The following is a 13,747-nucleotide window of genomic DNA, read 5'->3' on the forward strand; positions in this document are numbered from 1 at the left end:
CTATCCCCATGGTTTGGCTTTTTTTGGACGTTTATCATACAATGCTGGTATTTTGTCTGGCTTCTTTTATTTAACATGTTTTTGAAGTTTATCTGTGTCATAGCACATATCAGTAGTTTGTACCATTACATTGCTGCGTAGTATTCTGGTGTGTGGTTATATCACATTTTGTGTATCCATTTACCAGTTGGTGGATATTTGAGTAGTTTCCAGTTTGGCGCTGTTATGACTAATGTTACGGACATTCTTGTACAAGTCTTTGTGTCCATATGTTTTCATTTTTCTTGTTTCGATACCTAGGAATGGAATTGCTGCATTGTGTGATAAATTTATGTTTAATCTTTTAAGAAACTGTCAAATTGTTTTCCACAGAGGCTGTGTCATTTGATATTCCCACCAGCAATGCATGAGGATTCCTGTTTCTTCACCTCCTTCACCAGCGTTTGTTATTGTCTGTTTTATTATAGCCATCCTGGTGGATATGAAGTCGTGTCTCATTGTGTATTTACAAACCTTGAGCTAGATACAGAGTGCTGATTGGTGTATTTACAAACCCTGAGCTAGACACGGAGTGCTGATTGGTGCACATACAATCCTCTGACTAGATGTAGAAGTTCTCCAAGTCCCGATCCCGTTCAGGAGCCCAGCTGGTTTCACCCGGTGGATCCTGCACCTGGGCTGCAGGCGGAGCTGCCCGCCAGTCCCCAGCCACACCTGCACTCCTCAGCCCTTGCACTGTCCATGGGACCAGGCGCCACGGAGCAGTGGGCGGCGCTCGTTGAGGAGGCTCAGGCCGCGCAGGAGCCTACGGCAGGGGTAGGAGGTCAGACATGGCGGGCTGCAGGTCTTGAGCCCTGCCCCGCCCGGAGGCAGCTAAACCCAGCGAGAATTTGAGTACCGCACCTGGGCCAGCAGCTGCGTAAAGCCCCTCACTGCCCTGGGCCCTCGGCGCCGGCTGGCTGCTCCGTGTGCAGGGCCCGCAGAGCCCGTGCCGGTGCCGACGCCAGTCCCATGCCCACGCCCACGCCCACGCCCGCCGGAACTCACACTGGCGCACCAGCGCGGCACGCAGCCCCGGTTCCCACCCGCACCTTTCCCTCCACACCTCACCACAAGCAGAGGAAGGCGGCTTCCACCTCAGCCAGCCCAGAGAGGGGCTCCCACGGTGCCCTGGCGGGCTGAAGGGCTGCTTAAGTGCCGCCAGAGTGGACGCTGAGGCCGAGGAGGCACCGAGAGTGAGGGCTGCTAGCACACTGTCACCTCTCAGTTTTGTTTTGCGTTTTCCTAATGAATAATTCAGTGGCTCCTTCTTTGGTTCCCAAGATAAAATACAAACTCCTTAACCTGACCTTAGCTCTTGTGTAACCCAGCCCTGTCTGCCACTCTCTATTCCAGTCACTCTGTCCTTCCGGGTGTCAGTTCAGCTGCCTTTGGCTACATGTAACATAATTCATACAGGAGTGCCATCAGCAAGTGGTAGTTTATTTGGCTCAATAAAGAAGTGTGGCAGTGTGTAGCTGCCAGCATGGGTTCAACAGCTGGTAGATTTTAGGAGTGGTGTCTGTGATTCTTTAGGCCTTTACCTTGTATTTTCTGCCTTATATTTTCAAGACGGCTAGGGTTAGAAAGCTTATGTTTAAAGGAGAAAATCAAGGATGGGGCAGGCAAAGATTTCCTTGTGCCCCCTCCTCCAGTAAGCTATTTGTCTGTATTATTGGCCAGAACCATGTCACATGGTTACTTCTAGCTGCAAGAGAAGCTGGGACAGTTGGATGTGCTGCTCGAGGCTGAGCATGTTGCCACCCTCAACATAACCAGAGTTTGTTCTCAAGGCAGGAAGGATGCCTGTCGAGGAAACAATGGGCCAGCCTGTGAGGCAGATCCTGTGTTCTTTGTGGACGTGTCCTCCTGCCTGTCTTAGCTGGGGCCTTCTTACCCGTCAATTCAGTATTGCTTCCCTGGGGGAGGATGGTCTCCAGGGCCACTTAGGCCTGCCTCCTATGTTCTTGCTGTCAGCACTCACTTCTGTCCCCTTCTTGCATGTGCCACAATTGATATGTTTGTGACTGTCAAATGCCCCCCTCTCTCTGTGGATGGTAAACTCCATGAAGACAGGGACTACTGCTCTGTCATCTCCCACTGTGTACCCGTACCTAGCACCATACCGAGCCAGGAGGAGGTACTCTTGATATTTGTTCAATGAAAGACCAAACAAAAGGAACAGAGAAACCTGATTTTTTTTTTTTTTTTTTGATGATAACTACTCTGGGGCTTGTTGAGTGCAATGAAAACAGCAGGGTGGTTTTAGCTAATTTCAGGTTTTTGTAGGAAGTGTGGCCAAAATATTGGTGGTTAATGATTTGGGGAAAATACATTATTATTCCTTGTATCTTCCTGAAATTGACTGTGTTCCTCTGGCAAGTGATGAAATGTACCCTGCTCGGAATGTCCTCCCACATAGACTCATGCTTTTCTGGGGCTTCCCTTACTCCTACCTCATTTTTAGGAATAGTTATAGGAAGAAATTGAGGCTGTGGTTATCTCTTGGATCCTTAATAGAATCTTTTAGGTAGAAAATTATCCTCAGTCCAATTTGCAGTAGAAATGTATTTTCTGTTCCTTCTGGTGTATGGGTCCGTTCACTTGGTCTGTGCAGATTTAACTACTGTGAGTTGTTACATTGTGGAAAATGAAAACCGTGTGCCTGTGATTGGGCCGTTGCATGGATCGGGTCATTGGTAAGAAGCCTTCATAGGCAGTGAAAACGATGCCTGCCCAGTATTTCTGATCCCATTATTGCAGATCTGCGATATGTTTGAGTTTTCACATGCAAAGAGCTGCCACTCGATTTCAGATGTCGAAATTGCTCAGTGTAATAGATGCCATTCTCTGAAAATTACTTTTGATTTCCTGTCTGTAGGTGTGTACAAAGTGACCCCTCGCTCCTGCCACCGGTTTGAGCAAGCGTTCTACACCTATGACACGTAAGCCTGGGAATTGAATGCTTTGTGGTGTTTGTGTACATTCCATGGAGGATTCTTCATTTACTTCAGAGAACAGAAGGAGTTTTTAAGTTTTTTTCTGAAAGAGGCAAGGTTAGGCCTTCAACAGAATTTCTAGATAAGAATTTTAAGACACTTGGATTAGTTACTGAGGAACCAGAGATAGGATCCCTTTCCCAAGAATTCTGTAACCCCAGGACAGAGGACTGTGTTTTTGAAGTGGCTTAAATAGAAGCATTGTCAAATCTCCCAGCCCTCCCTGATGAGCATCTGTCAAACTCAAGTCTGCCATTTTTATATTTTTACAGACATGTGTGGGTTTCACTGGGAATTAGAAGTGTAAAATTTTGGAGTGGAGAATTAGTTTACTCATTAAAATACTTCTCTGGATCTCCAGAGTTATTTTACCCCAGCCTGAGAGCAATTTTCTGTTGTATATTTAGGGTGAGGAAGGATGTCCAAAAAGGGTATTGCTGATGATCTTCTGAGAATGAGCAGAGTCTAGTGTTTCCTCTCCTTTGATTTGTAGGTCTTCACCTAGTATCTTGACATTGACAGCCATTCGCCACCATGTCCTTGGAACTATCACCACCGACAAAATGATGGATGTCACTGTGACTATCAAGTAAGACGAGCGTTCTGCGGTGGGCTGAGAGTGGCAGGGGAGGGTGTGGATGAGGCCTAGGGAGTCTCTAATAGACTCTCTGGAAATTAGTTTTGATTTCTTATCTCTAGACATATATACAAATGGCCTTCCCTCTCTTATAGGACATTGCTGTCAATTCCCAGCATGCTTGATCCTTTCTTTTCTGATTCAGAAATTACCTGTGGGTGAGGAAGAGCGTTGCGACAGCTTGTTTCATTGTCTTCAGTTTCTGTTTGAACTCTTTGTACTTCTCGTCTTTGCTAAGGAAAAAAAATCTCTGCGGTTTGTGCGTTGTATTTCAAGTGTTTTAGCAAATTTGAAAAAAAATTGCCTATTTTTCTTTAGACTTTTGCTTGAAGGCTTGGGAAATAGAGATGGCACCTGGTATAAGAAGGGTCATGAGAGAGGAAGTATTTGAAAGGCAAGTCCCTCACCGAGGGTCACGTTCATGTGAGTGTCGCCTTTCAGGGAAATTTTTGCAGTGTGGTGAGGTACCTGTGACACCCCAATTTTCTTGAGAAATGAAAGAGTTTTGGCAACGTGACCGTCTCTGTCAAGTAGAATGGGAATTGGAGTCACTGTCTCCCCAGCTGCCCCTGGTGGAAGTCACCTTTCCAGCTGTGTTTCCATGTTTCTGTCCACCATCTGTTTATCCATCCATCATCTCTGCAGAGCACATGATGACTGAATAACTGAGAATCTTCGGTGGTTAGGCACTGGGCTTATGAGGCCACAGCCCCTACACTCATGGGATTGACGGTCTCCTCGGGGGAACAGTGGTCAGAGACGCACATGCAGAACTGTAAAATGACGGCTATGCTGAGTGCTTTGAGCTTGACCTTGGGGGCATGCAGGACAGGTAGGCTGCTGGGGGCCAGGCCGTGTTAAGGTCCTTCGTCTCTGTCCTATGATGCAATTGACGTGTTTTACGTAGAGGAATGACTTTTCTTCCTGAAAGGTCCCCCTATTGGCTGAGTGGAGAACAGACAGAAGAGGCCTGAGAGTGGGAGGTGGTGGAGGCAGGGAGAGGTGATGGGGGCCCCAGACTGGTGGCTGCAGAGGTGGAGAGCGACGGACTGGTCGGAAAGTTGTTGACAGACTGAGTTGATGAGACATGGCGCTAAAGTGACCGCTGGGTCAGGGCGGGAGAAATGTCAGGGCTAGCCCTGGTTTCGGGTGATGGGGAGCCAGGTTTTTAGCTGGGGGTGGGTTTGCTGAGGGTCTATTGTGTGCCCAGAAGGCGCCTGTTGCTGTCTTTTCCTGTCGTTTACTGTCTTCCTGCTTGGAAAGTATGAATTACTGATAGGACTAGCAATCTACCTTCTTACCAGTAGTAACTCCATATTACCTCCTTTCAGCTGGATTACATTCATTTTTGTAACTTTACAAGGGTGTTTGTGTTGCTTGCTTGTGCTGGAGGTTGTATGGAATGCATCTTCCAGCTAGACAGACACTTGGAATCCCCCTGGGGATCTTGTATTTAGCAGACCCAAAACCTGACTGCTGACAGTTGCCCTCCACAGAGCCCCTCTGTGGTCTTTTCTGATTCAGAGATGGCAGCTCTCGCTTTCTCGTTGTTTCTTGATTCTTCTTTGCCTTGCACCCTAGGCCCAGCCAATTCCTCAACAAAGCCTTGGCTTTACAGTCAAAATACACCTGTCATCTAGTCCCTTCTTACCACGTGGCCCTCAGCCCTGGTCTGACCCCCTCTGGGGTTCACTGCAGCAGCTTCCCAGCTGGCCTTCCCTTCTTACCACGTGGCCCTCAGCCCTGATCTAACCCCCTCTGGGATCACTACAGCAGCTTCCCAGCTGGCCTTCCCTTCTTACCACGTGGCCCTCAGCCCTGGTGTGACCCCCTCTGAGATCACTGCAGCAGCTTCCCAGCTGGCCTTCCTGTTTCCGCCATTGCTTTGTGTGTTTCCTGTGAAGCAGCAAGCGATTTCTTTTATGGCAGAGATCATACCATTCCTCGACTGAAAACTCCAGTGGCTCCAGGTTGGCACCAAGCCTGTGAAGCCTCAGTCTGACACCTGCTGCCCCTTGGACCTCTCTGACGGATATGACTTTTCCGTGGGCCCCTGTGCCCCAGGCTGGGCTGGGCTTACCATTGCTGGAACATCTGAGTGAGCTTTCTCTCCAAGGTCTTTGCACTTGGCATCGCTTTGCCCGAGCTGCTGTTTACCCAGAGAGCTGCATGGCACGTTCTCTCCCTTCCTTCAGACCTTTGCTCAATGTCACCTTATCAGAAAGGTCTTGACTGTTCCTTTAATGTAAAACAGTGCTCCAGGCTCTCTGTCTTCCCACACTGCTTTATTTTTCTTTATTGCACTTTTCCTCTGGTACTATTTTTCTGTTTATTTTCTGCCCCTTCCCACTGAAATGTGGATTCCACAGAGGTAGGAAGTATGGTCTGTTTTGTCGATGCTGTATCCCTGGTGCTTAGTTCTCTATCAGAGCAGTTCTCAGTGAAGATAGAATGAAGGAACAGAAGATGGTGGCATGGAGAAAACTCCATGATGGAAACTGACAAGTTTATATCCAGTTGCCATAAAATCAATGATATTTCATTCCAGCCCAGATCTACCAGATACTGCCACCATCACTGCGAAGCTCAGTTGTTATTTTTTGTGAAACTACTAGTTTATTTAAAACTGAAGACTCGGCCACTGTGGTGTCATGATAAGGTGTCTAGTTTTTAAGTCGCAAGTCCATACTTGTAGAAAGGTCAAATTCCCACTGACGACAGAGATACGCAACTGTGTCCTCGGGGCCACCATTTCTTTCTTCCAGGTCTTCCATCGACAGTGAACCCGCCTTGGTCTTAGGCCCTCTGAAGTCTGTGCAGGAGCTGCGGAGGGAGCAGCAACTGGCTGAGATCGAGGCCCGCAGGCAGGAGAGGGAGAAGAACGGCAAAGAGGAAGGCGGAGAAAGAATGACCAAGCCTCCCGTGCAGGAGATGGTAGATGAGTTACAAGGCCCCTTCTTGTATGATTTCTCTTACTGGGCACGGTAAGCCGTCTTGTGCATTTCCCTACAGTGTCCTCTGTTCTAGGGGGACAGGACCCGCCAAACTGAAGTGTATTAATTATTTTAGGTCTGGAGAGAAAATCACCGTTACACCATCATCTAAAGAGCTGCTCTTTTATCCCCCTTCAATGGAAGCCATCGTCAGTGGAGGTAAATGTCAACTCAGCGAGTGAATGTCACACACACCTTTGCAATTGTTCCCTTGCCTGCATTTACAAGTAGATGTGTGATGTTATAGTGGAACCATCTTTGTAAGCCACCTTACATCCTCTCTGGCACACAGATGTTACTGTTGGATAGAAGGATGGATGGAAGGATGGATGGATGGATGGATGAATGGATGGATGATTTAGACAAATAAAAGTAACTTTTGCTGTTAGAATTGAGTTGATCTTTTTGGAAAAGGATTTGGTTTTCTTTGACGTTATCAGGTCGACACCAGAAGGCAGATGAAGCGCAAAGCCTCCATTGATGATCTTTGATGATCTTTGGCACAGCATGATAGGAAGGTCTTTTCTTGGGGAATGGATGACTGAAGTGATCACTTGTGGAGTATTTGTCTTTTGCCACTTATTTTTTTTTTCTAGCACTATGGCTTCATTAAGCTGTGGGTATTACGTGGTTCGTGTTTGGAAGTGGAGTGTGTTGAAGAGTGTGACTTCTAGCAGGCAGGCTCTTTGGGGCAGTCTTTCTCAGTGGCTCCTCTGGAGGTTGAGTAGTACGGCCTCCTGTCTGCTGTAAAGGGTTCCCTCCTGATCTGTGGCCTCCTGTGAACCTAGGAAGAGTAGCAGTAAAAACCCGGCCTTCAACAGTTTTTGATTCTCTTGCTGAAGTCCTTTGCACTGAGAAAGGCCTTTCAGGGATGAAAAGAGGCTTGGGCTGTATCCAATTATTGAGCTCCCTGGGGTATTAAATAACCGCGTTTGGAACTAACTTCTAATATCTGCTTTAGCTGCTTCTGTCATGGGAAGACCCCAACCAAGAGGCTCTGTCTGTCTGCAACCAAGCCGCATCCTTGTGTTTATTTCTTCCCCTCTTAGAAAGCTGCCCAGGGAAGCTGATCGAGATCCATGGGAAGGCAGGCCTGTTTTTAGAAGGCCAGATCCACCCCGAGTTGGAAGGAGTTGAGATTGTCATCAGTGAAAAGGGGGCGAGTTCGCCCCTGATCACAGTCTTTACTGATGACAAAGGTGCCTACAGGTGAGCCTGGGATAGAGACACATTTGCCTGGGATCAGCGTGGGAGTCCTCTGAAGAAACTGGGACCCACATTTCCTTGGGCTTGGTGAGGCTTCCTGTAGGGTGTGAACAAAGCCGTTGAGCATTCTGCTTTCTCTTCTTCAGTGTTGGCCCCCTGCACAGTGACCTGGAGTACACGGTGACCTCACAGAAGGAGGGCTACGTTCTGACTGCGGTGGAAGGAACCATTGGAGACTTCAAGGCCTATGCCCTGGCAGGTGTAAGCTTTGAGGTAACTCACACTGTATTTTCAAAAGACAGTTGTATTGCGGTGTAATTAACATATAATAAAGCGCACAGAAAGGGTACAGTGTGGTAGTCTCAACCTGTGAATACACCCATGAAAACACCTCCACAGTCAAAATAGTGAGCACATCCGTGACCCTCAGGGTTTCCTCCTGCCCCTTGGTAATCCCTCCCTCCCACCCTTCCACTGAGCTGAAGATCTGCTTTTCATTACCATTGGTTAGTTTGCATTTTCGAGTTTTTATAGGTTGGTGCAAAAGTGATTGCGGTTTGTGCCCTCGAGAGTAATGGCAGAAACCGCAATCACTTTTGCACCAACCTATATATAAATGGAATCAGACGAGATATACTGTTTTTGTTTTTGTTTTTGTTTTTGTTTTTGGCCTGGCTTCTTTCACGCAGCATAATTTAGAGAGCTGTTGACTTCAGCATGCTAGTGTACCTTCTGGGAAGTAGTTGAAGCTCTTATCCATAACTGTTCCATATTGAAGGACACAGAACGTTCTTACTGAGGTGTTTGCCGCCTAGCTGCCTTCCACCGGTCCTTCCTGGGAAGAAGTGTGCTGTGATTGCACAGAGTGGGTCTGGAGATCATTGAGAATGAATATTTATAAACTATAGGCCAAAGGAAAAGAGTGACAGATTACATCGCATAAAAATGTAAAATTCTATATTGCTGAATACATTTGGAGCCAAACTGAAAGATACTCAAACTCGGAAGAAATGTTTGCATCATAAATAATATCCCCATTTTACAAGGAGCTCTTAAAATTGGTAAGAAAAAGACAACCCGCTAGAAAAAAAATGCACAAAGATTATGAAAAAAATTCATGGAAGTAACGCAGGTGACTAATAAATACGGAAACACGAAGCCTCCGTCGTTACTGATGAAATGTGCTAAGGAAACTACAGTCGAAACACTGTTTTGGGGGGATTAGATTTGCCATAATTAAGACAATCTCTATTTTTTGGTAAGCATGGGTTTTCCCAAGCCTAAATAATTTATGGGACAGTAAGTGGTTATAGCCACTTTGGAATGCAATTTGATAGTATCTTTCTGAATTTAAAGTGCATGTATCCAATAATTCTGCTTTTAGGAATTGATTGTTCAGGAAAAAAAAAAAAAAAAAAAAAAAACCTAGGTGCATAAAGATATATATTTGGGGATATTCCGATTGTCTCTTGTGTACCAAAAAAAATAGGTGCTGTGGTTTGTCAACCCCTGCCTTAGAATGCTACGTAGTAGTTAAGAAACAGGCAGATTTCTATCGGCTGGCAGAAGAGAACCAGGATAAATTGTTGAGGAAGAGAGCAAGTTGCAGAACTGTACATGTAACATGCCATTTTTATTTCACCTCCTCCACCCACTCAATGAACTTGCCAGTCTGTGAACAGTACTACATAATGTTTATAAAATTTATGTGGGTATAGAAAGAGTTCTGGGCTGGGCATGGTGGCTCATGCCTGTAATGCCAGCACTTTGGGAGACCTAGGCAGGTGGATTGCTTGAGCCCAGTAGTTTGAGATCAGCCTGGGCAACATGGCAAGACCCGTCTCTATAAAAAAAATGCAGAAATTTAGCTGGACATGGTGGTGTGTGCCTATAGTCCCATCTCCTCAGGAAGTTAAAGCTGGAGGATTGCTTGAGCTTGGGAGGTGAAGGTTGTAGTGAGCTCAGATTGTGCCACTGCTCTCTGGCCGGGGTGACAGAGCAAGACCCTGTCTCAAAAAAAGAAAAAAAAAAAAAAAGTTCTAGAAGGCTACACACCAAACTTATAAAACTTATAATGTTATTTACCTGTGGGGAGGAAGATTAGGTCCCCTGTCTTCCTTTAAGTAACAATAAAAGAAAAAATACCTTAAAAGAATGACCTCTTGACTTGTGGAATTGTTATCTTCATGGGTAGTAGGAGTTTAACCTTGCTCTGGTCTCACGTTCTCATCCCCAGATAAAAGCTGAGGATGACCAGCCCCTCCCGGGAGTCCTCTTATCCCTGAGCGGTGGCGTCTTTCGTTCCAACCTCTTGACCCAGGACAACGGCATTCTGACATTCTCAAACCTGGTAACGTGTTTCTGCAATTTACCGCCTGCCTGTCTTCCCTGAGAGAGAGCCACGATGCAGCATGCGAGACTTACGTGTTGCTTGACAACGTGAGAAGAGAAAACCAATGTGGAGTGGTTTCAGTTTCTTGGGGGCCCACAGTCATTAGAGTATTGCTCTTACTCAAACTTAATGCTGCTGATTCATGTTCTCTTCCACACACGCCTCTTGTTTTCTGATCACCCGCTTGTCACTAAGACAGTGTAATTAATTTCCCTGGCCACAACGGCCCCTCTCTCAGGCAGCTTCTTGTTTTGCTACGGAATCATGTTTATGATGCTGAGTCTTGTTTGGTGGTTAGCTTGCGTTTCTTCTGAAAGGCACATTCCTCCTGGTGGGAAGAGAGCAGCAGTTTTTCTTTGGAGATGCAGTCGGAGGCCCTGACTGCTGGGATTCAGGAAGTGTGTGTTAGTTGGTCATCTTGTCAGTCGTGGTAACAAAGTGGCTATAGTGGGGCTGTTGCAGACCGGGCAGCAGGGGCATCTGAAGACACCGCTTTGCAGTGATGCAGACTGCTCCTTACTTGCTGTGTCCTATCAGGCAAGTTACTTTGCCTCTCTGAGCCTCAGTTTCTTTATTCATTAAATTCAAATACGGGCCAGGCATGGTGGGCCACACCTGTAATCCCACCGCTTTGTGACGGTGAGGCAGGGGGATCGCTTGAGCTTGGGAGTTTGAGACCCGCAACATAGGAAGACCCCTTCTTTACAAAAAATAAAAACAATTAGCTGGGCATGGCGGTGCATGCCTGTGGTCCCAGGTACTCAGGAGGCTGAGGTGGGAGATTTGCTTGAGCCCAGAGTGCTTTGATCGTGCACTCCATCTTAGGGGACAGAGTCAGGTCCTGTCTCAAAAAAAAAAAAAAAAAAATTTAAATATGACTTCTACCTCGCAGAGTCGTTGCAGGCAGGTGATACCGGCAGCTGCCATTGTTAGAGCTGTGATTGCCGTTACCTGACTGTGAGTGGTGATTGTAGACAGAGGATTACCATTTCTGGCTGCCTGGGAAGCCACGGCACTCCTCTGGTGTAATTCTGGTCCATCATGACCTTCGCCCCTCACTTTTAAACCATGCCTAGATGTGGCTGCTGAGGTTCAGTGTGATTATCTTGGCAGAGCCCTGGCCAGTATTACTTCAAACCCATGATGAAGGAGTTCCGGTTTGAGCCGTCCTCACAGATGATTGAGGTGCAGGAAGGCCAGAACCTGAAGATCACCATCACGGGGTACCGAACCGCTTACAGGTAAGTGCCCCAGCCACCCGACTGTCTTTCAGGGCTGGGCTGGCAAATCACATTCAGGCTTCTGTTGCCTGGAAACGCATCCCAGGCTTCACGTTGATTTTACCTGGGAGGCAAGGGAGATGAGATACGTGGGCAAAGGAATTTTGACTGCTGCCCTTCTCTCCCAGTCTCAAATTTCCTATTTTGGAATTAGCTTGAGAGAGTCTGTTGAGTTGCTAAAAGCTTTTATTTATTTTTTATTTTTTGAGACAGAGTTTCACTCTTCTTGCCCAGGCTGGAGTACAGTGGTGCATTCTTGGCTCACGGCAACCTCTGCCTCCTGGGTTCCAGCAGTTCTCTTGTCTTGGCCTCCCAAGTAGCTGGGACCACCACCATGCCTGGCTCAATTTGTATTTTTAGTAGAGATAAGGTTTCACTTTGTTGGCCAGGCTGGTCTCGAACTCCTGACCTCAGAGATCTGCCAGCCTCAGTCTCCCAAAGTATTGGGATTACAGGCGTGAGCCACCGTGCTTGGCCACTTTTATTTTTTAAAAGAGTTTCAAACCTGAATTAAATTACTAAAAGGAGAAAATGTGCTCAGTTGAATAAAACTTCAAAATGCTGAGAAGAGTATAGTGTAAGATTTCCCCTCTGTCCCATCTCCCAGTCACCCAAGTTCCTCTTCTGGGAGACCACCAGTACTTCCAGTTTTTCTGAGTGCTTCCAGCTATAAATAGATAGATATACATTAGTGTCTGGCAAGGCACAGTGGCTCACACCTATAATCCCAACACTTTTGGAGGCTGAAGTGGGAGGTCCACTTGAGTCCGGAAGTTCAAGACCAGCCTAGGCAACATGGCAAGACCCCCTCTCTACAAAAAAATAAAAATAAAGAATAATTATTTTATTCTATAGAAAAATATCTATAGATAGATACATACATATATACATGTATACACACATACATATATTTTGTACACTTATACCGAATCATTTTAGATGAAGAGTAATTGGAAAGATTGGGTTTAGAAAAATGGACCATTTTCTACTGAATATGTGGAGTGAAAGAGGAAGTGAGTTATTTCCGTGTTATTGAAAGCTCCATTATTTCAAATAAAGCCTGGAAAGAATAAAATAAAGCCTTAACCTTCTTAAATTACAGTTTTCCAGAGCATCCCTCAAAATGTGTGAGAAGAGAAATTGATGGCAGCTTATCCCTGTGGCGGGAAGGTGTGGTTTGGAAGTGGGCTGGCCACACCAAGTTGCCTGGGTCATTGGGGCACAGTTCTCCATTGAGCTATTTTGCCCTGTAATTGTTCGTAAATGGGAAACACTTGGGTCCTTCAGATCACCATGAGACTATCTCATTCGTGCCTTTTCTTGCCATACTAGTTGCTATGGCACAGTGTCCTCCTTAAACGGAGAGCCCGAACAAGGGGTTGCCGTGGAAGCGGTGGGCCAGAACGACTGCAGCATTTACGGAGAAGACACTGTGACAGACGAAGAGGGCAAGTTCAGATTACGTGGATTGCTGGTGAGACTTGGAACGGGTTTTCTTAAGGGATGTTTTTTTCATCCTGTGTCCAGAAGTGTCTTGTGGCCCCAAGACTGCCAGGAGTGGGGTGGGCGAGAGGGCTGGGGTGGGGCCCTGGAGCCCTCCCAATTCTTACCTTAATTGGTACCGTTTGCCCTTTTTCTAGCCAGTAGGTCAGATCAAAGATCTGTGGCGCAGTGGAGTTTGAAAACCATGGGTTTAGTAGGACTTCTCCCTAGCAGTGTGTAGCCATGGCTTATGCCTATGGAGCCAGAAGAGCAGTGTGAACAGGGGAGGAGGCTGGGCAAATGATAGGGAGTGGTGAGGGCTGTGGAAAGGGACAGCCTGTCACTTGGCTCCAGCTTATTGTAGCCGTGGGGGAAGACAGACTTAGGGTTGCGAGATCATTGAAATTTTAAAAAGAGAAGTCAGAAATTCCCACTTCCCAGAAGTAATACCCAGCACAAATATTTGGGAATGCCTAAGATGGACGTTCCAGATATCCATCAATGTGTATATACGGGTAGAGGGGAGGGGCAGATGAAGAGGAGAAACATCTTAGAAGAGTAGGAGCGTATAGTATACTTGGAATTTTGAAATAAGAAACCAAATTTGATTTATTTGGGGTAGAAGAAAATGAAACTGAGATGGGATTGAAGGAGTCCCAAAATTTCAGGTGTTTCCACACTAGGCGTGTTCTTAAAGGAACTCTAGACTCTCAAGAAGG

General features: G+C 46.5%; 1 protein-coding gene across 1 annotated transcript in view; it reads left to right on the plus strand.

The window, feature by feature from the left end:
- The window catches only part of LOC105467714 (BOS complex subunit NOMO1), a 63,728-nt gene that overhangs the window by 36,102 nt on the left and 13,879 nt on the right, over positions 1–13,747 (plus strand). The window contains exons 17-25 of the mRNA XM_011717374.2: positions 2,921–2,984; positions 3,532–3,627; positions 6,441–6,659; positions 6,745–6,827; positions 7,718–7,877; positions 8,021–8,147; positions 10,111–10,224; positions 11,380–11,507; positions 12,879–13,020. Of these exons, the coding sequence (XP_011715676.2) occupies positions 2,921–2,984; positions 3,532–3,627; positions 6,441–6,659; positions 6,745–6,827; positions 7,718–7,877; positions 8,021–8,147; positions 10,111–10,224; positions 11,380–11,507; positions 12,879–13,020 (1,133 nt within the window). The remainder of the gene's footprint in view (positions 1–2,920; positions 2,985–3,531; positions 3,628–6,440; positions 6,660–6,744; positions 6,828–7,717; positions 7,878–8,020; positions 8,148–10,110; positions 10,225–11,379; positions 11,508–12,878; positions 13,021–13,747) is intronic.

The sequence above is a fragment of the Macaca nemestrina genome, chromosome 18 (genome assembly GCF_043159975.1).
Source record: "Macaca nemestrina isolate mMacNem1 chromosome 18, mMacNem.hap1, whole genome shotgun sequence".
Classification (NCBI taxonomy): Eukaryota; Metazoa; Chordata; class Mammalia; order Primates; family Cercopithecidae; genus Macaca; species Macaca nemestrina.